Source organism: Notamacropus eugenii, chromosome 2 (assembly GCF_028372415.1).
Source record: "Notamacropus eugenii isolate mMacEug1 chromosome 2, mMacEug1.pri_v2, whole genome shotgun sequence".
Lineage (NCBI taxonomy): Eukaryota > Metazoa > Chordata > Mammalia > Diprotodontia > Macropodidae > Notamacropus > Notamacropus eugenii.
Window position 1 is genome coordinate 101,547,950 of NC_092873.1, and position 22,827 is coordinate 101,570,776.

General features: G+C 39.6%; 1 protein-coding gene across 1 annotated transcript; it reads right to left on the bottom strand.

Annotated features, from left to right (window-relative positions):
* Positions 1-1,147: 1,147 nt before the first annotated feature.
* On the bottom strand, positions 1,148-14,551 carry TREML2 (triggering receptor expressed on myeloid cells like 2). Its single transcript, XM_072642049.1, has 5 exons — positions 13,908-14,551; positions 7,774-8,094; positions 6,379-6,811; positions 3,915-4,021; positions 1,148-2,751 (listed from the first exon to the last, which is right to left on the bottom strand). The coding sequence occupies exons 1-5, from the start codon at positions 13,966-13,968 to the stop codon at positions 2,738-2,740; spliced, it is 936 nt and encodes a 311-aa protein (XP_072498150.1). The 5' UTR covers positions 13,969-14,551; the 3' UTR covers positions 1,148-2,737.
* Positions 14,552-22,827: the final 8,276 nt, after the last annotated feature.

Sequence of the window (22,827 nt, forward strand, 5' to 3'; positions counted from 1 at the left end):
AATGAAAAATAAATAAATTATATATTTTTAAAAATTTCTGCCTATATTGTTCTCTGAAATGAGTGAGGGGGAGAGATACTATGGAAATTTTGGTGATGCAAATAACAAAAGGTATCAATAAAAATTTATTTTGAAAAGTATGTTCAGCAGGTGAAAGTGAAACCCAGACTAATGGTTGGGTCCTTCTGATAATTTTTAGGGTTCCCTAACAACATGCCTAATATAACTATTGGTTACTCTAACTTTGGGTCAATTTCGGTCAGTTAGTCAATGTGCACTTAATAAGTATTTACCTATGTGCCAGGCAGTATGCTAAGTGGGCAAAAATAGGCAAAAACACAATCTGAGACTAGACACTGAGGTCCACTAGCATCTGACACCTGAACTTGACCTTTATTCTCCACTTTTTTGAGCAACCATCCTGGCCTGGAGAATGGGCAGAGATCCACTCTTCCCAGGAGATTTTTCAAGTCACTCTCAGAGCAAGAATAATTTTCAGAAGCTCATTCTAGTTACACATCCCCTTGGATATCTGTCAATGCAAAGGATCCAGCATTAGGTGGGCAGGGCATCCACGGATGACCTGATTAAAGAGGCCTCTGGCTGCTGATCTGATCTACTTGGGTGCCCCTCTAACCAATCAATTCACTCTATAATCTCATGTTGATCAGATAGCTTAGGGTCATTCTCTTGTTTCTCACCAATATGTATGCCCAAGGTCAGGGACTTAACCTTTCATTGCATCATCAGCCTCCTTTAGCAGTCTGATGAAGCCTATGGATATTCTCAGAATATTTTTGAATTAATATAATAAAATATTATGTTACAAATGTTTATATTCTATTACAAGATTATAAAATGTCATATTACAAGATTACAAAGAAAACTAATCATATTAAAATACAGTTATCAAAATATTTTTTAAAATGAGTTCATCTACCTCAGTTTAAGAAGCCCTGCAAGTGAAATACACAGTATAAATTCAGAGGGAAGGGTCCACAATTCCTTCTATATCTCTGACATAATAGCACAGTACTGAGCACACAGTAAGCTGTAACTAATGCTAAATTGTTATTGAATTATTAATAAATACCAACTATCATTAATAAATACTTCTTGAATGAATGAATGAATGAATGAATGAATGAATGAATGAATGAATGAATGAATGTTAATTGGATGGTGGGTCTTATTTTGCCCAGGAACAGGGTGCACAATCTAATTCTGATCTATAAACTGATTGTGGACCGTGGAGGTTCCTGGAACTTAGACATTAGATTTGAAATAGCCCCAAGATGGGGAGAGGAAATGTCCTGAGGCAAGGAAAGTCAGTTATCAGTTACCCTAATGCTCCCAAAGTTGCCTCTGTCAATGACCAAGCTTACCCAGGAGTGTCCAGAACTGGGACAGTGATGAATGCCATGTTTAAAGAATTTAAATCCCCTTTCACCACCACCCACTCCCAGGAAAACAAGGAAAGTCACAGGAAAGCGACTCTTACCCAAGTTAAAACCAAGGGAACAGATTCAAGTCTGGGGGTAGAAGGAGGGGGTAGAAGCATATAGACTATGAGATTTTTCCCTCAGAGAGAACAGACCCCATTGAAACGGGTTTAGTTTCAATCAGAGACCTCATCTCAGGAACCATCCCAAGAGGGTTTCACTTCTCCTCAAAGGAAAATTCCAGACTTTTTCTTCCTTCAGAGAATCCAAAAAGGGAATCCACAAGTACCTGTGGTCTCCTACATTCCCACCTTCCCCATCACTCCATGAAGCTGAAGTTCAAGATGAGAGAATCAGATGATGCAGTTATTACCCCCCAGAAAAGAAGAAAAGGGAAAGTGGAACTCCAGATTTCTCCAGTTCCTCCCTTTGCAAAGTGGCGATATGTTTTTTTTTTCATTTATAAAATGGGCTTGTTAGTCCCTTACTCTTAGCCATTGTATCTGTTTAGTTGTTTTCAGGCATGTCCAACTCTTGGTGAACCCTTTGGGGGTTTTCTTAACAAAGATACTGGAGTAGTTTGCCATTTCTTCTCCAGTTCATTTTACAGATGAGGAAACTGAGGCAAACAGGGTTAAGTCACTTGCCCAGGGTCACACAGCTAGTAAGTATCTGAGGCTGGATTTCAACTGTTATGCATTAGGATTTATGTTATCTGGGCCTCTCATTGTGGGCAGAGTGAAAGGAATTTCTCTAGTATCATATTAAGGGGTATTTTCCCAAGATTGCTCTGTTTTGGAAGATTCTGCCAACCAGGAGAAGGCTCAAGATCCCCCTGTCTTCAGGAGGTAGTGCTAGAAAAACCTTTGATCTTACATCTAGCCTAGCACCCTGTCTGCAAAAGGTCACAAGGACCCTTTCCCAAGCTGGTCAGGCTGTCTGGGTTGCTCCTCTACTCCTCTGCCCTATCATCAATGGACTGAGCACTGAGCCTTCTCACCCCTTGCCTTCATATTTGAAAGGGGAATAGTATCTGTTTTCACCCCTTGTATTACCCAAATCCTCTTACAATAGCCAGCCATCCTCTGAATCCAGGAGCATTCTCATCCCACTGGATACTGGAGTCAACCCTTCATTAACCATCTTTCTCTTTGCTGAGTCCAGCACCAGAAGACCAGTTGGAGGAGGATCTTTCTTCCATGATGACTGGGACAGGGTAGTCTCAGACTGCCTTGACCTGCTTCAGAGGATTTCAGCTCTTCAGGCCTGTTGGACCAGGGTCAAACTTGGCCATGCTATACATAATAAGCTGTAAAGATATAAAGAGAATAGAGTCTATAGACACTATGCCAGAGTAGTATTCCCAACACATACTGGGATATACTAGGTGTATGTTCTTCCTTCACTCCCATCCCCTAGATTCTGGACTAAAAATGGAGAGGAAAACTTCTTGTACTCATTAGAACATAAGCCCCTTGAAGGAAGACTGTTTCCCTTTTTTCTTTGTATTCCTACAGTGCCTGGCCCAAAGGGATAGGGAGTATACCTGTGATTTCATTGGTACAGGGAACTCCCACATGAGGAAATTCCCTCTACCAAGACAGATCAGCAACAACGGTATAGCTTATAGGGTTAGAATGTTTAATTAGAGCACCGAGGGGTTAAGTGACTTGCTCAGGGTCTGATATCCAGTATGTGTTAGAGTCAGGACTTGAATCCAAGTCTAACTGGTCTAAATGTGCTCTAAAGCTTGTTGTTTGAGTCATTCCCCCATGCCTGGATTGTTCTGCCTACTTCTAGGCTTCCTATAAGATTCAGCTCAAATCTCCCTTTCTGCAAGAATTTTTCTAGGTGCTAATGTCTTCCTCTTTCAAATTACTTTCCAACTACTCTATACATATATGTATGTGTGTGTGAATATATGTATATATGTGTGTAAATATGTGTATATGTGTATGTATATAGATGCATATGTGTGTATATACCTACATATATAATACACATATACTCACATATATAGCATATATATGGAAAGTTATATAAATATACATAGGAAAGTTTTTTATATATGCATATATATATATATATGTATATATATATATATATATATATATACACATACATATCTTGGATATGTCTAGTTGTTTACATGGTCACCAATTAGAATGTGAACTTCTTGAAGACAGGGACTGTTTTTACCTTTGTCTCCCCATTGATCAGAACAGCAAACAGCATATCTTAAGTGCTTAATTAGTTCTTGTTGACTGACTGGCTGATTAGTTGCCCTGGGACCTATGTTCTGCTGTTCCCCATTCCTTTGGCCATGAAGTATCATGAAGTACTCTCTCCCCAGAGACAGGAAGCAGGACATCCAGCAAGAAGATTGAATGACATGGAATGACCAGTAGTAGTTCTGGAGCTGACCTCAGATGAGATCCAAGTCAGCTTTAGGCAGGTCAAGTTCATACTCACTTCCCATGCGTTTCTTTTTCCATAGGATACAGAATACAGCTGAAAACATCAGGATTGTAAAACTTCCCCCCAACAACATGGTAACAGTGAGGCCAGAGTTGTGGAAACTAAAAACAAAACAAAATGGGAAAATGAGGGGAAATAGGGTTAGCACAGGTGTGTTCCTTCTGAAACTCCCATTCTGGATTGAAGGAACTGATAAATCCAGAGTGATGGGAGTAGGGAGGGAGAGGGGAGGGATACTTAATGCTGCTCCAAAGAAAGGACTACAGACACCCAAAGGTTCTTTAGCTGGAGATGCCAGCAGAACTGCCCAAAGAGCACCCTTATTTATCACTGGATTCAGACTAAGGAAACAATAGTCCCTGAGAACCCAGATGGAATAGAAAATTAATGATCCTAAATTTTGGAGGGAGAGGTCACTTACACACAGAAAATTGCCAAAGGATACTTAGTGTGGTTGTGATTGTTTCCTCTGGTAAAAGGAACCCCCCTTCTAGCTCCTTAATCTCTCCTCATCATAAGCTACACACACACACACACACACACACACACACACCAACTTTACTCTTCAATCAGAGCATGTCCCCAAAGAGGTCTCCATCAGTAATTGATGAAAAAATTATTTTTCCTATGAATGATGGAGAATACCTATCTTTTCTCCCATCCCGCATTTCCTGTTTCATATCCATAACCTAATATTCTTCACCCCTTGACTTGCCAACCACTTCTCTCTCTTTCTCCTAACTCCCATCCCCCCATAACTCCCATGATGCATCTCCTATCTTCCATCTCCCATCTTTCCATTTCTGCTCTCTCCTGCCCAAACTGACTGACTCAATAGCATCTCCAAAATGGAAGAAACTTCAGAAGTTTTCTAATCTGACAAATACCTAAGAAAAGGAATCTCCCTACCATATCTCTAGCAATGCTTGTCTAGTCTCTTCTTGAAGATCTCCAATGAGGGAGCATCCATCACCTCCCAAGGGAATTTATTCCAATTTTGCAAGCTCTAATTGGTTTCTTTAAGAGCTCAACTAGGGATTTCTTTAGTAAAAAGTACTCCTGATAAAGAAATTCCCTCTGTCAATGCAACCTGGCACCTCCACTGAAACTTATAATCTGGGAAACTGAGAGGTTAAATGAATTGTCCAGCGATTTATTCTTTTTTTCTTAATTAAATTTTATTTTATTTTCCCAGTGATTTATTCTTAAATAAATCATGCTGATTTTTGTGCTTGTGAATTAATTTTCTAACAATCCCTTCAAAAATACATTTTTGAATTTTGCTGAGAATCTTAGGCAAGCTAATTGGCCTGTAGATGGTGGTCTCCATGTTCTTTCCATTTTTAAAAATTACGCCAATGTTTGGTCTTCCTAGAAGTCTAAGAGATTACTGAGCATTGATCAACAATCATATCTACCAGTCCTTTAAGGACCACAGAATGGAGTTTGTGTGGTCTTGGGAGCTTGAATTCATCAAGGAAAGTTGGGTTTTCTCTTACTATTTCCTTACTTAGCTTCGGTTTCAATTTCTTATCAATCATTTTTGTTAAGCCATTTTCAGTCCAAAAATATCCTTCTTTACAAGGGAAAACAGGAGCAAAGCTAAACTTGCACAGTTCTTCCTTCTCCCTGCCTTTCACAATCACTATCTCATCTGCTGAGAGTGGTAGCACTATTCCTCCTTAGAGCTCTTCTTTTCCACAATTTCGCTTAAAAAAAAAAAAAAAACCAGAACCTTTGGACTTAACTTTCCTCATTAGCCTTAGCTCACTTGAAGCTTTACCAATTCCTTATATTTTTCTCAAAGGGTCATGTAACGCTTTTGTATTCATCTCTGTTCCCTGTCCTTGCCTTCTTCTGTACATGACTTTAAAAATCTAAATTGATTAGTGAGCTTTTTGTGCACCGACATAAATTTCCTTAGGCACTGACCCCCTTTCACTAGTTTTTCCTTCTTATTGGAATTGTTTCTTCTTTATATTTTCAGAATTTCACATGAATTTCCCATTTTTACAGGATGGATTTCCCCTGATTTCTTCATATCATATGTCTTATCTCTCACTCCAACTTCCCAACCAGTTTTCCCCATCTGTATCTCTTATTCCCCATCCCCTGTGCACATGCCCTTATATTTAAAATATCTTGATTTACCATTTTCTATACCTTATCTATCTCCCCCTTCATCATTTTGATTATATAAAGTTCTCTATATCCTATTCCCAAACTCACCTTCTATTGTCAATTCCACACAACTGCAATCCACCTGCCTGTCCCCCATTCTTCTCTCTCAGTTCCCTACTTTTTAATCAACTTTATCTGACAAAATATCAAATCAGAAAACAGAGATTGGGTGGCAGTTCTGATGTGAACCTTGAGTCAGGGAACCATCAAAGCCTGATAGAGAGTTGCTAATGTACTTGACAAATGGCATTGTCATATCCTAAGATTGGTAGGGTACCTGTTAGGAGGTAATTCCTTGGGATGTGACCTGATAGTAGTGGATATGGTACTGGAGGATCTGGCCTTGACTGTGACCAACATCACTGGAGCAACATGGGTGGATCTTGTCTTGCAAGGAGATCCATTGGTTGCTGAGGATCTTGTGGTCATCTTTGACATAGCAGTGGTTATGGGTCTGGTGACTGGTGTGGATCTCATCGTCACTCTAGATACAGTGGTTGCTGCTCTGGCCATTGTAAGGAGAGTAGCTGAGTCAGTTGGCATCCTACCCATTGAGGCAGGTAGAGAAGTAGTGATAGGAATAGCCAAGGACAGCTCCTTGTCCTTGTTGAGGAATGGGACAGTGGTGACAGCAATGCTAAAGATGTGATCTGGTTCCTGGATGGAGGTTTCCTTTGTAATAAGTGGAATGTTTCTCTCAGTTGAAGGTACTGAGGAAGAAGATAGAAGGAAAAGTTAGTACAAAAGTGCTGGCTGACATGAGGGACAGAAGAACCTATCTCCAGAAATTTCCGGTGGGGTTGACCAGTGTTTTCTTCATCCACTTTGGGGGCTTCAAGCATACAAGTTGAGGTGTGTGGATTGGGATGGGAATGAGGGATAGCAATGAAGCTGGGGTAAAACTGAAAACTCCTTTGTGTTTCACAACCCACATTCATTACAACTACTGTCTATGTGGGTGAGACATACCTGGGACAAATTGAGTTTGGGGGAGTGAAGCAAGGATAAGGAGTTATGTGGTTAAGTACAGCAGTCCCATCTCCTCTGCTGGAAGGGGTTGGCCTATTATCCAAAGAGTAATTTCTCTCTTTTCCATAAGATTTGGGAAGAAAGAACAACAGGATTCTAGATCCACTGATTTAGAATTGGAAGAGACGTTTGAGGTCAGCTAGTACAACTCAGCTTACAAATGAGGAAACCGAGTCCCAGAAGAGGTATACCATGGCAATGAGACCCTGGGAATGGCAGCTTTGGGCAGGGTTTACACTAGACCCTCAACATGAAATGAGGCTTGGTCTGGGGAGGAGTGCCCCTAACTGTCATCACCCTGAGACAAAGCTACCTTTCTGGAGTGATAGTTCTGGTTTGGGCTCTTCTTGTAGAGGACATTCGCGTGATTCTTCTTTTCTCTCTTCACCTTGCACTCTTTCCTTATGTTGCTACCCCTTTTAGAACGCATATAGCTTTGTCCAATTCAGAGAAAAATTTTGCTTCCTTAAATACTAATTTGAGTTACCAGAAGTAGTGCAGGGGGTACATGGGAAAGAGTCTCTTCTCTCCTCATCCATGACTTTATCTCTTTGATATCAACCTCAGTAAAGACAGAAGCTGATAAGAATTCAAGGAATTAAAGTGACCTCTTTCCCCCGTCTTAGGTCAGACACTCACTCACCTCGTGAGACCACCAACTGAATACCCTTCACGGGATAGAGGGAGCGTGAGCTATTTCTCATACACCAGTATTTCCCAGAGTCCTGGTGTCGAAGTTTCTCCATGGTGACAATGAGGAGCCCAGCCTGGGAGTCATCATGCAGCTTGTAGGGGGGGCTAAATCCTGAGCCCCGAGTGAACCTTGAGTCACACTTCTTTCTCCTCACCTTGCACCAGACCTTGCCCTCCCATCGATCAGAACGGACAGTATAAGAGCATTGAACAGACAGTGTCTCTCCCTCTTGGTGACGGATTGTTGTATACACATCCTCTGCCTGGGAATCTGGAGGGACACACCCCAGTGGGGATAGATAAAGATAGGAGAAAGAGAAAAAAGGTGAAATAATAAAACTAAACAATGTAGGAAAAGTCTAGGAGTCCCTAAGACTTGGAAGGGACCTTAGAGGCCATCTAATCCAACTTTCTCATCTTCCAGATGAGGAAAGTGAGGCCCAATCACATAACTTTCTCAAGATCACTCAGGCAGTAAAGCAGCAGAGCTGGACTTTGGTCCTCAAGTTCCAAATCCATTCCTTTTTCCACAGTACAAAGGAAGTATTGGTATTAGGAGTTCCTCTATGGGATCTCTATACACTAATAAAATTATGGGTCTAATAAAAAATAACTAATAACTGACACTTGAAAAGTATTTTGCATACAGAATTTCATTTGCTTCTTACAACACGTCTGGGAGGTAAGTAATATTATTGCCTCCATTTTACAGATAAGTAAACTGAGGCTCAGTTTGACCCGCCCAGGACCATACTAATAGTAAGTGTTTGAGGAAGGATTCAAACCCAGGTCTTCTTGACTCTAAGTTCGATGATTTCCATACTATGGTACTGGTCACTATAGCCTTCTTCTACATAGTGTCTTAAGAACTAAGAATCAGCTAGTAAGTGCTGTGTTGAGTATTCCTTGATAGATAGATAGATAGATAGATAGATAGATAGATAGATAGATAGATAGATAGATAGATGTAGATATAGATATAGATAGATAGATATAGTCTTATAGTTGGAAGTATTGGAAGGAAGGGGAAAACATAGTTCCTGCTTTCATAGGACTCCCAGTCAGATGGGAGTCCTCGGAGTCCCCATCCCTGGGATGGGCAGAGGGTAGTGTGAAGGCAGTGTGGTACAAAGAAAAGGGTGGTAGCCTGGAGTCAGGAGAGCACTGAGTCTGAATCCTACCTCTGACCTTGTCTGTGCTTCCGTGGTTAAGTCATTTCAGTGGTCTGAGTTTTCCTGTCTATCAAATGGGGATTATAATAATAACTGCAATATCTGTGTCACACAGTTATTGTGAAGACCTGTAGCTGTGATATCTGTAAAATACTTTGCAAACTTTAATGTACTATACAAAGGTCAGCTGTAAGTGATACTTGTTTAAGTGTGCTTAAATATGAATACATTCTACTTTAAGCAAATTCATGATGTGAAAATCCCGAATTACAAAAATATGATAAAGGAATGACTATTTATTTCACAAGTTCATTTACTATAAGACTTCTTCAATTCGCAAATCCCAGTGTATTTAAAATGAGGTTTATTTAACACATCTATCAATCAACAAGCATTTTATTAAGTACCTACTGTTTGCCAGATACTGATTTCATTTCCACCACACTGCAAGGAGGTAAAACTTTTTGGAAGGTCCTATAAGCACTAAGAAGATTAGGAATAAAATAGAAATCAGAAATGGGTAAGGGCTAATCAGAAGAATTTTCCTGGAAAAAAGATAATTAGTTATAAATGAAATTTTGGAGGCCAGGGAAATTAATAATAGGATTTAATGTTAAAAGAAAACTTTGAGGTCCTCTGATCCTTCTTATATATCTGACTACTCCTTAGTTTCCTGTGCTGGGTCCTCATCTACCATCTCCTGCCTCCTCTAATAGTTAAACTTCGTCACCCTGCGCAAGTCATTTAGCCTCTGTGTGCCTCAGTTTCCTTATCTGAAAATGATTTTGTTAGATTGAATGGCCTCTAAAGGACTTCTAAGTCACATTACCAATAAGACCAAGTAGATTTTTTTTTCAGATCCTTACAACCTATCAAACTTCTCCAAAATGGAAATTATGCACCAAAGATAAGGCAATATCAGGTGTTTAGAACACAGGAGTCCAAAAGAATATTCAAAAATATATGGACTCTGAACCCCTTCAGCATCCCTTTCCCCACCACCCACCATGCTTCTAGCAGCAAGGCTGCTTATCTGATCCAAAGACTTCACCCATAGACTTGCATCATAACCCAGCCCCACACCTCAGCATCTCTTCCTTTTTTCTAGTGCCTTGAGGAAGTTTTCTGAAAGCTCAATGGCCAGAACTGCGGCAATGTTCTACAAATAAAAATTCTATAGAAGGGCAAAGGAAGAGAGAAACATGTATGAGGGCAAGAAATATGTCTGGGGTTGAAAGAATTCAACCCCATGCCTTCTCCACCCAGAGCGTCAGAGATTTAAATTCCAAATGACAGAAATTCTCCCAGCTGGGGTGTATCTAGTGTAATAGCACTGTGGAATAGAGAAACAGAGCATTGGGGGATGGTGATGCAGCACCCCACCAAGCCTGAAGGAAAGAGCCTAGTATCCACCTTGTGACAGTTCTGTCCCCCCAAAGTCAGTTGGGGCAGAGACCTGAACTGGCGAACCATGAATTGCTCACTGTTACAGGATGCTGAGACACTGAGATTTAAATCCAATAGAAACCACCATCAGACGGGAGAGAATGAGAAAATGAGCAATAGGTAAAATAAGGGGGTTGGGGGGGGAAATGGCTAAAATTGCCAAAGATTTTAGGAGGAAGAAAACACAAAGGTTTTGAGGATAAGAAGATAAATCAACAGGGAAAATATTAACAGCAGGAGGAAATATGGGCTTCAGATCTGTAAAATGAATTTGAGCTTCTAGAGGAGAAATACTGTAAAATAAAAAAAATTAATCAATACTTGAGGAGATAGGGAATATGTGAATTTGAGAACAGAACCACAGCAAACCATCTTAAGAGTAATAAAATAGAAGTGATAATAACGTCAGAATTTATGGCCTGCAGAGAAGAATAGAATAGAAAATGATTGTAATAGAAAGTCTCACCAAAGGAATACTAAGGAAGATAACTGATTAAGAATAAAAATATAGACATGAAGGGCAATCTAGAAGAAGAAAATCAAAAGCAGTAACATTCAAAAAAGACATGCTGTCCATTCAATATTGATTTTGAAGATAGGATGCACAGAGACAATATAAGGATTATAGGTCTCCTAGAACATGGCAAGACAAAAAACCCAAACACCCTAATGAAAGAAATAATACAAGAAGGAGTAGAACTTCTGAACACAGAAAAAGGAAATACCAGTTGAAAGACTGCATAGATTGAATCTGGATGGATTCTAATGTTCCTTCCACTTCCAAATCTGATTGTTTGATCCAAGATTGCTCCCCAAAACTGTCATGGTCCTTGTTCTCGTCTATCTATACCCTGTCTGTTTATGATAGCATCCATTCCTATAGGTTCAGCTGTCATATCTATGAAGATGAATCTCAACTCTGTATACTCAATTATCATCTTTCTTCAGAACTTCAGTGTCACATCACTAACTGTTCTGCTTAATGTTTACATCTAAATGTTTCATTATCATCCCAAATTTCCATAACGGACCTGGTAAACTCATCCGCCACTGAACTTGCTTATTTTTGTCGAGAAATCATCCTTAAGTCATCCAGGTTTACAGCCTTGGAACTGTTCTTGACTTCTTCCTCTCCCTCACATCCCATTTTCAAATAATTTGATTGTTAGCTTTATCTTCCTAACTTCTCTGACATTCATCCCCTTATCTCCATTTGAAGGGCCATTATCATTACCCAGATTGTGCTCATCCCAACCCAGACTGCAATGCTATCCTCACTGGTCTCCTACCTTTCAGTATTTTCTTCCTCCAATCCATCCTCCAAATAGCTGTCAAAATCATCATCTTAAAACATAAATCTGGCAATGTTACTTAACTAATAAAAGTGGTTAGTGTCACTCTGTTGCCTCTAGGATAAAATACAAGCTACCATTTAAAGCCTCCACTCTCTGATTCCAATCTGGATTTACAAATTTATTTCCTATTAATTCTCTTTCATACACTGAAATTCTAACCAAATTCACATTCTAGCTATTCCTCAGATTTGTAACAATCCCCTCTACAATCATATAAGAGACTTGCTGGAATTTATACTGGAATGCCCTCCCACTTCATCTCCCTTAGCACAGTGTGTGGCATGTAAAAGGTGCTTGATAAAGGCTTATTGACTGACTTCATCTCCACCTCTTGGAATCTTTGTTGTTGTTTGATCACTTCGGTTTTGTCCAACTCTTTGTGACCTCATTTGGGGTTTTTTTGGCAAAGATACTGGAGTAGTTTGCCATTTCCTACTGATTTTACAGAAGAGAAACTAAGGCAAACAGGGTTAAGTGACTTGCCCAGAGTCACACAGCTAGTGTCTGATGCTGGATTTAAATTCAGTAAGATGAGTCTATCTACTCTATCATCTAGCTACCCTCTTGGAACCGTTAGGTTCCTTCAATGCTTCATAAAGATTCCATTTCCTATGTGAAGGTTTTTCTTCATCCTTCTTCACCATTTCTTCCTCTATTATTTTTTCTCCTCAAGTTACCTTGTACTTATTTTACCTGTGTGCAAGCTATACTCATCCTTCTAATAGAGCATAAATTCTTTGATTACAGAATTTGTTCAATTTTTATAGTTATATTCCTGGTGACTAGCATACAATAGGTGATTAAAAAATGTTTGTTGAAATTGTGGTCATCTAGTCCAGCCCCTCATCCATCCATTTCGTGACTAGGAAAACTGAGATCCAAACAGGAGAAGTGATTTGTTGATGTTGCTATTTCCATTATACTTTGAAATCTTCATGAAGGGGAAGATGGAGTTTTCTTGGGTTGCCTGGCTCCTGCTCCACATTAGATCACCTGCAAATACTAATTTCTTGAGGGCTCCCTGGTAATTCAATGCCAATGACAAGGATGCCAAAGAGAAAAGGGAGAAGGGGTCCAACTCCAAGTCACAGGAAAATCCTAATCCTAATCCAATATCCACTATAGAAATGTTTTTTCCCTTTTGAAAAAGTCTATTTCCTACTCTGAACTGTACGGTCCCAACCTAGATGACTTAATATATGAAGGACTTCTGGAAGCCCCATCTAGAAGTCAGAACTTTACCTGCTAGATCTCTAGCAAAGGGGAGATAGATTTCTATCTCGGATGAGACAGAGCTTATCCTGCCCTGAGACCGTAGGATGGATAGAATGCCTTTGGTAGGGCCCTGCTGACCCAGTGTCTATATAGTTTGGAAAACAACTTGACCTTTGCCTTCCAATCCAACACTTGCATCTGGAGAAGAGGTTTCCTAAATGTTGGAAAGATTAACAGGAAGTGGTAACCCAGTAGCCATGACACTAGGAATGGACAGCGTTTCCAAAAAGACCAATAGTCATTGCTATGCTAGATAGTTGCCTTTAGGGATTGACCCCAACCCAGGACAGGAGGCTGGTATGAGCGTTCTGAGAACCACACACATTCATTTATACTCTCAAGGGACTTGTAAGTTCACCTGTTGATGAAATCAAAGTTGTGATGTCAGCGCCAATCAGAGACAGTGAGTTCATAACCCCTTTAAGAGAGCTTAAGGACATATTTTAAGAGTCGTTTCTTTCAGGAGGAAAGTTAGTATCCAAGGTAGAAACCTAGCAAATGGAAGACCCCCAAACAGAGACTGATCTGGGTTCATTAGTATCTCTGACTTCCTTGGCCCTTTCCCAGACAATTAGCTTGATATGTTCAGCAGTAACTGGCCAGAGAAGTTAAGATCACTTTCTCACAAATAATCACATCTGTCTCAAATAATATTCAAGTTTTTTAGATAGCGAGGGAAAGGAAGAGATAGAAAAGGTCTTTCTGAAACAGAAATAGGTCATGTATAGATTCAGTAAAGCCCAGAAAATCCCTCTCCCACCTCTAAGACAACCTACCTCCCACCCCTCAGAATCATACAGACATCCCAGGCCCCACCTGCCTTCTCAGACTCTCACCTGAGACACAGAACAGCACCAAGAGAAGTAGCAGCAACCAGAGACAGGTCCCTGGCTCCATGGGGCTCTGGGAGGTCACAGCCTCCTCTGAACACTCCCCCAGGGACTTGGGCACCTTGGGGTCCTGAGGTCAACGTCCAAAGCCAGCTCTGGGCCTTGCCACCTGGGTCTGGTGAATAGGATGGTGAAGTTGTAAAAGTGAAATTGCCCATTTAGGGAAATGAGGAAACTGCTGGGAACTCAAATGTGCAGCAAGCCCAGGGCCCCAACCGCAGGGGCCCCAGAGAAAGCCTATCACTGGGAGAGGCAGCCTGCTGTCACTTCCGTTCCTCATTATTTGCAGGTGTGGTCAACTCCACCCTGTGCTCTAGAGCTCCTCTGCCTCTGGGCTTTCATGCCCCTTCAGTGGGGGAGATGATCAACAGTCTAGACAGAATAATTGGCACCTATATTTAAAGCTTGTAAAGCATTTGATACAAACTGTATCTTTTGGTCCTCCAAAGACTCTTGGAAGGTAAACACTGCACGTGTTGTCATCATTCTTTTGCAGATGAAGAAATTGAGGTTCACAGTGAGGTTCAGAAACTTTGTCCAGGGTCACACAGCTCACCATTGCCGGAGGCAGATTCAAAATCATGTCTCACTCAAACCCAAGTTTCCACTTCTCTGTTATGACTCCACAGATAATGTAGGAGTCCAGTTCAGAGGAGAAGAACATTTGGGTAGCTAAGAGAAAAGTCTGTAAAATAAATGTGGTATGGGGGAAAGATGCAGGATCTGGGGTCCAAGGACCTAGGTTTGAATTCTCATTTTGCCATCGACTACCTATATGACCTTGGACAAAGCCTGGGACCCCTCTTTCTTAGTGTTTTCTGTAAAATAAGCTTCAAAATTCCTTTTCAGCTCTCCTGGTACAAACTAAGCGTTGTTATTTGTTGTTCAGCTGTTTCAGTTGTGTCTGACTCTTTGTGACCCACTTTGGACTTTTTCTTGGCAGAGATACTAGAGTTTTTGTCATTTCCTTCCCCAGTTCATTTTACAGATGAGGAAACTGAGTCACACAGGGTTAAATGACTTGCCTAGGGTCACACAGCTAGTAAGCATCTGACACCAGAAACTAGGTAGTATCTCTTTAAAAGGGAGCTTCCTGGGTCAACATGGTTTAATGCCTACAGTGTTGCCCAGAAAGAAGTGCTCCCCAAGAGAAATAATGCTTCATTCATACACACCCATTCGTACTTTCAGAATCAAAGAATATTCAAACAGGATGGGATACCCAGTTCTAATCTGGCTCATCTAGTTCAACCCTTGCCTTTAAAAGAAACTGAGTCACAGAGAGGGAAAGATGTTTACCAAAAGTCACACAGAGAGAAACAAAGCTAGAGGCAAGGTTTCCTAAAGGCAATTGGATGGTATAGTGATTAGAATGCAGGAATTGGAGGCAGGAAGACCTGAGTTCAAATCCAGCTTCAGACACATAATAACTATGCTATCCAGGTGGGAGTTTGCTGGAATTGAGTCATGCCAATGATTGCTAAATTTTCATTGGGAGTGTATGTTGCATTACAAATCAGACACTGTTTTTTTTAATGATTGTCTAGACTTTAAAAAGTATTAAAGAAAATGTTAATAATGCAAATTAAACTCAAAAGTATATCATGCATGTATTTTTCCCCCTGAATGCCTATTGTTAAGCACTTACAGGCATAGCCCTGAACCCAGGGTAAGTCATTTAACCTCTGCCCCAGTCTCCTCATCTGTAAAACAGGGGTAATAATAGAACCTATTTCCCAATGTTGTGAGAATAAATGCAATGGTAGTTGAACAATGCTTTGCAAAACCTAGTGCACCATATAAGTTATTATTCTCTAGTGCCCTTTCCACTATATCTCCTCTGACTCATTCACACGTTCTCCCTTTTAACAACCTTATTTGTACATAGGTGTTTCCTCCTGTATTAGATTGTAAGCTCCTCAAGAACAGAGCCTGTATACATTACCCTCTTAGCACACAATTGGTGCTTACTAAATTTTTGTTGGATCCAGTAAAATGGAACAGAACCATGGTGCATATCCATTTACAAACCCTCATTCCCACTCAACCATGTTTGCCAATTATTCCTTTACACATATCGACACACAGTCCTGCTCAATTAGAATCCTGCTCACTCACCCACATTCATTCATTCACTCCCACATGCATATATTCCCTCCCTTGGAAAAATATTTTGTCACCAAACTGGAAGAGGAACTCTGAGGTCTCCTCAGAAATCCCTAACCCTTTTGGTTTCTCTCCTTTCTCCCACCCCTTATTTTTTGTCTTTAGAGTGGTCCCCATTCACATACCATCTTCCTCATGTCTTCCACACTGCCTTACAAGATCCTGCATCTTGTTGCCTTCTTCCTTTCACTCATCTCTTCTCACAGAAACCACTCCTCAGCACCACCCCCTTCTTCCTCTCAGTCGCATACACAAATACATGCATGCCCTCTTTTCATCCAGCCTCACTCTTATCTCCATCCCACAGCTGCCAGCAACTGAAATGACCCAGCATTTAATAGGAGGCCTCCACCCTTCTTGCTACATCCCTCTAGGTCAACTGTTGACATCTGTTAGCTCTGCACCTTTCTGCTTGGAAAGAATGGTGGATTATGGGAGGCCCAAGAGGGAAGAAGGGAGCCATCAGGGTATCTAGGTGCACAATCTGGAGTAGAGTCCCCTCATTCTTCTCAGATGGGGCCTGGATACCCTCCTGAACCTCTGGAGCCCAAGATTTTAACACTGAGTTCAGAGATCAAAGGAAAAGAAAAAGGTCCTTTGTGTACAAAATTATTTGTAACAGTTCTTTTTGTAGTGGCAAAGAACAGGAAACTAAGAGAGGGGGTTGCCTCTCAATTGAGGAATGGTTGAGTAAATTATGTTATGTGAATGTGTTAGAATATTATTGTGCTGTAAGAAGAAGTGAATAGTTTCAGAAAAACCTAGGAAAAATTGTATGAACTGATGGATGCAGAATGAAGTGAGCCTAACCAGGAGAACCATTTATATAATGACATTGTAAACGGGAAAAATTTTGGAAGACTTAAGAACTCTGATCAACACAATGATCAATTATGATTCCAGAGAATCTGGCATACAACTCCTGATAAAGAAGTGACAGACTAGATACACAGAGAAAGAGAGATGCTTTTGGACATGGTCGATAAAGGAATTTGTTTGTTTGTATTTTTTACTATGTATTAGATCATGAGCTCTTTAGCCTCTTTTTGTATATCCAGCATTTAGCACAATGCCTGGCATAGAGTAAAGATTTAATTAATGTTTGTTAATTAATTGATTGATTATGCACATTTCTTATGAGGATTTTGTTTTTCTTTTTTCAAGTTGGAGAAAGGTGTAAGGGAGGGGGAAAATTAAGTGCTTGGCAACTGAAAGCAAATATAATTTTAAAAAAGCCACTGAACTCAAAGAAGATGTTTTTGTTGTTTGTCCTTCACTCTCAAAGAGGATTGTAACATCAAGAAGGTGATGCCATGACTTTCAAGTGAATTGGATTTAAGTGAAGAAGCCTGGGTAAAGTCATCAGCCTCATTTTTTTTCTCTGGAACTCAGTCCAGTGGCAAGATATAGATCAGGATAATTGAAGATGGCCTCCCACCTACAGTAATAAAGAAATTAGAAGGGAAGAATGTTTGGGGGAAAGATGATGAGTTCAATTTTGAATATATTGGGCTTAAGATGCCTACTGGGCATCCAGTTTAAAATGTCTGAAAGTCAGTAGGAGGTCAGCAGAGAGGTTAGGTCAAGAGATAGATCTGAGAATCTGAGCATGGAGATGTTAATTAAATCTAAAGAACTGATGAGATCACCAAGTGAAAGAATGTAGAAGAAGAAAAAAAGGTCCAAGACAGAGACCTATGTAATACCTACAGCTAGTGAACATGACCTGCATGAGGATCCGGCAAAGGAGACTGAGAAGGACTGATCTGAGAGATAGGAGGGAATCCAGGAGAGAGTATTGTCCCAAAAATCTAAAGAGAAGAGAGTATCAAGAAGAAAAGGATGATTGACGCTGTCAAAAGTTGCAGAGAGAACAAGAAGAATGAGGACTGAGAAAAGGGCATTGGGTCTGACAATAAGCAGATCATTAGATCATCACTTTGGAGAGAGCAGTTTCAGTGGAATGATGAGATTAGAAGACAGATTACATCGTAGAAGTGAGTGAGTGGAGAGAAAGTAGAGGTACATATTGTAAACATCCTTATCAAGGAGTTTGGCCACAAAGGACATATAAGACATTATAAGACAAAGGAGATAGGACAATATTTAATGGTGATGGAAGTGAGAATTTTTTTTAAGATGAGGAGATATGGGCATGTTTATAGGCAGTGGGGAAGATATCAGTAGACAAGGAAAAATTGAAAATAAAGGAGAGAGTAGGGATGACAGAAGGAGACATCTGTTTGAGGAGATGAAACAGAATAGGATTCCCTGGTAATGAAATGAGTAGGGTCACATATTCTTGTGAGAAAAAGGTTAAGGAGGAGATAATGGCAGAAGACATATGAATGATAGCACACGAGGAAGAGGAAGAAAAAGAGAGCTCTCAGGGAAAGACCTTAATTTTTTCTATAAAATATGATGTAAGGTTTTCAGCTGACAGGATTGAGGTAGAGGAAGCCCTAGGACATTTAAGGAGAAATGGAAAGGTTTGGAAGAGCTGCTGTGAAGAATGGAATAGTGTATTGATGAGGGAAGTATAGAAGGATTGCCTATTGGCAGTGAAGACCCAGCTGAGGTTGTATAACATAAATTTGTAGTGGATCCAGTCAGGGTGGTCATATGGTTTTCTCTTGTTTTATTTATCAGCACATATGTAAGAGTGAAAGCAGAGGATGGTGGGAGTCATTCAAGGCACAGAGATATGATAAGGAGGTCAAGGACTTAACAATTGAAGGCAATGTAGAGTTGAATTTCTTCTTCAAAGGATTAAGATGAGGAAAAGAGTGATTAGCACAAGGGTGATGGCCTGGGAGAAAACTGAGAGGTCAAGAGATTAGAGGTTACAGTGTAGTTGAAGATTAGAATTTGGTAAGGGAAGGCACAGGGAAAGGTGGAAAGCCTGTAGATTATGGTCAAGTAAGGTTAGTTAGCATTTTTGAACATGGAAGCAGTACATTTATGAGTGGCGACAAGATCAAGGATTTGACTATCTTTGTGCGTGACTGAAGTAGGTTGGAGGTCATGGGAAATGAGTTGAAGAACTGAATAGTTAAGGTATTTGAGGGAGATTCAATATGCAAGTTGAAGTCCCAAATATGTGGACAAGAGTTGAGGAAGAGAGAAAAATTGTGAGCCATGTTGTTTTTTGTTCTTCATTCAGAAATGATCAGGAAGATGATACCATGACTTGAAAGTAAATTAGACTTAAGTGAGGGAAGGCTGTGCAAAGTCACCAGCCTCACTTTCTCCTCTAGAGCCATCTGGGTCCAGTGGCCAGATATAGATCAGGATGACTGGAGGTGGCCCTAAAGCCAGGTACTAAACTCAATGAGGTAAGAAGCGCAGTAACTGGCAGGTCTGTAAACAATAGCTACCTTGATTTTGATTGCTTGGAAGATGTGGATTGTCTTTCCTAGGTTTATTGTTCCTCCCTCAAGACACTCTGTACTCTTTCTAGGTAAATTTTTAACTGACTGTTTTCCATGACTTGAATATGCTCTCTACTCAGCTCCAAGTCCTGGCTTCCTTCAAGCCAGGAAAATCTTATGTTTTGCAACAACTTTTTTCCAATTTTCCTTAATGCTAGTGCCTTCCATCTGAAATTACTTCTCATTTATGCTATATATATATACTATAGGTACATAGTAGCTTTCATGTTGATTCCCTCATTAGAATGTGATCTCCTTGAGGCAGGGATAGTTTTTCATTTTCTTTGTTTCTCCAGCATTTTGCATGGTGCCCGGCACACAGTAAATGTTTAATAAATGCTTGTTGTTGACTGACAGAGAGATTAAATATCATATAGGATGAGAGATCACAGGATGACAGCTTCAAATCTGGAAAGGATAGAAGTTAGATCATTAAACACTTTCATTTGACATATATCACATTTAGAGAGTATGCGTTCTAAAGGCTCTTTCTTCCTAGACTGAGACTGGCTTATTTATCCCCAGACTTCACTCACACTGCTACTCCTGGTGTCCTTTCCACTTACCAAATTAGTATCAATGACACTATTAAATCTCAAACACGAAACATGTATTAATTGAGAAAGGAAAAGCAAGAATAATTTTAGTATATAAGATGGCTAATATAGAAATGTTTCATATAACTTCTCATGTATCATATGATGGGTACCATATTGTTTGCCCTCTCAATGGGTGTTGGAGGGGTTTAAGGGAGGGAGAAAATTTGGAATGCAAAAATTTTAAAGTGAATGTTTTTAAAATATAAATAAATAATCCCCCCCAAAGAAAGTATTTAAGAAGAAATTTCCTATCAGTTCTACAGATAGGTGAAGAATTCATGACCAAACAAGAAATAGAGAGGAGATAAAATGAAAAGCTTTGAGAACATAAAATTAAAGACTTTGTACAAACAAAACCAATTCATCTAAAATTAGAAGAGAAGCAGGAAATGGTTGGATGGGATCTTAGCAATAATTTTTTTTTGTAAAAGTCTCATATATGGGGAAGTAAGACAAATTTATAAGAATGAGCCATTCCCCAGTTGATAAATGATCAAAGGATATGAATAAGCAGTTTTCAGGGGAAGAAATCCAGACTATCATACAAATACATATTAAAAATATAAAAATTCTAAATCAATAGTAATTAGAGAAATTCAAAATAAAACAACTGTGAGATACCCCTTACACCAATCACATTGGCAAAGTTGAACAAGAAGAAAATGACAAGTGCTGGAGGGTCTGTAGGAAGATGAGTGCATTAATGAACCATTAGTGAAAGCTGTGAACTTGTCTAGCCATTCTGTAAAGCAATTTTGAACTATGCCCGAAAAGTTATTAAACTGTGCATACCCTTTGATCTAGTGATACACTATTAGATCTACGCCCCAGAGAGATCAGGGAAGGAATAAAGGGATCCATAAATACAAAAGTATTTATTGAAGCTTTTTTCATGATAACAGAGAACTGGAAAATAATGGAATGACCATCAATTTAAAAATTGTTAAATAAATTGTGGTACATGAATATGATAGAATACTTACTATGCTGTAAGAAATGGTGAAGGGAATGGTTTCAGAAAATCTGGGAAGAATTATATGAACTGATGTAGAGTGAAGTGAGAAGAATCAGGAGAACAACTTATACAATAACAGCAATAATGCAAAGATAACTTTGAAAGATTTAGAAACTCAAATCAACACAATTACCCATCACAATTCCAAAAGTCTCCTGGTGAAATATTCTTACCCATCTCCAGATAGAGAGGGGTTTGACTCAGAGTGCAGATTAGAGTGCATGCTTTGTTTTGTTTTGAATATATATGATACAAGTTTTTTTCTTTTCTTTTTTTTGACTTGAACATATGTTTGAAAAGAGCTTTCTTTTTCTTGCTTTCTCATTGTAGGAACTTCAGAACTTAATAAAATGCAACTTCAAAAAATATAGTAGTAATAAATGCAAATCTTACAGTTTAATAACAAAACTTCACAAATACATGATAAAGAGCAATTGCTTTGAAAAAGATGTGACTACTTTGGTGGACTCAATGTGAATCAATGTTATAATATGGCAAAAGAAGCTAATGCAGACGTGGGAAGTACCCTGGCTTTAAATATATTTAATTCAACCTCCTCCATTTTACAGATCAAGAAATTGAATCCCCGCAAGGTTAATTGACTTATTCAAAGTCATTCTACAAAAGCAGGACAACCAGGATTCTAACCCAGATTGTGACTCCAAATGAGGTCATATGCAGTGGGTATGGTTGACCAGGGGGAGGTTGCTGACTTTTAGAAAACAGGGAAAATATTTACTACACATTGTGGGAAATTGAATAGGGATTCACTAAGTATTGATAAAGTAATTGTCCTTGTGACACTCATACATATGAAACATATGTTAAAGGAAGACTCCAGGTGCAAAAAGAGGTACCCTAAATGAAACAGAATCAGAATCTGATCCCTCATTCTAAAAGTGTTTATTGTCTGAGAAGACCTTGCAGAAGAAAACTTTCAAGGAAGGAGAGAGAGAGAGAGAGAGAGAGAGAGAGAGAGAGAGAGAGAGAGAGAGAGAGAGAGAGAGAGAGAACTTAGCTGCCCAAAGAAGAAGAAAAGGGTGAGATAATATAGTTTCTAGAGGCTTTTAGGTGAGGAACCGGGTGTGCAGAGCTAAGGCAGAAATCATCTGTAAACATAATAAACCAGGCATTAGGATGTTTAGAAAGTCCAGTCAAGGTCTTAAGTCTACAACTGCTGTTCAAGGTTCCTCTTGAGTTGGGCAAGGCTGGGTCAGTGGTTTCTGGCTGCTACAGGCATCTCCAAATTTGACTAGCATTCACTCTCAAAGAATCATTGGTATGTCAAGAAGTTTTGGACTTCAAAATCCTTTCTGATTGGCTAGTTGTTGTGTAATTCTGACAGATTAATATAGTCATTTCAGAGCCCCTGTTAACATCATGAACCCCTACATGTGACAGAACCAATGACAGTAAATATCCATGTGCTATTTGCTTAGAATATGGGTTCATAGGTACTGCTATACGGGGAGAAATCTAGAGAAGGATTTTGAATAAACTTAGATTGCAGTATCTCATTTAGCCTTCAGGTGGTGCTCTGTTTGAGCTAGTCACCTTGTGTACTTCAGGATGTTCAAAAAAACTTCTGAAGAGTCTCACAGTCTAAACTAGTCTAGGAGATGAAATACTGATAAAATATTTAAATATGAAATTTA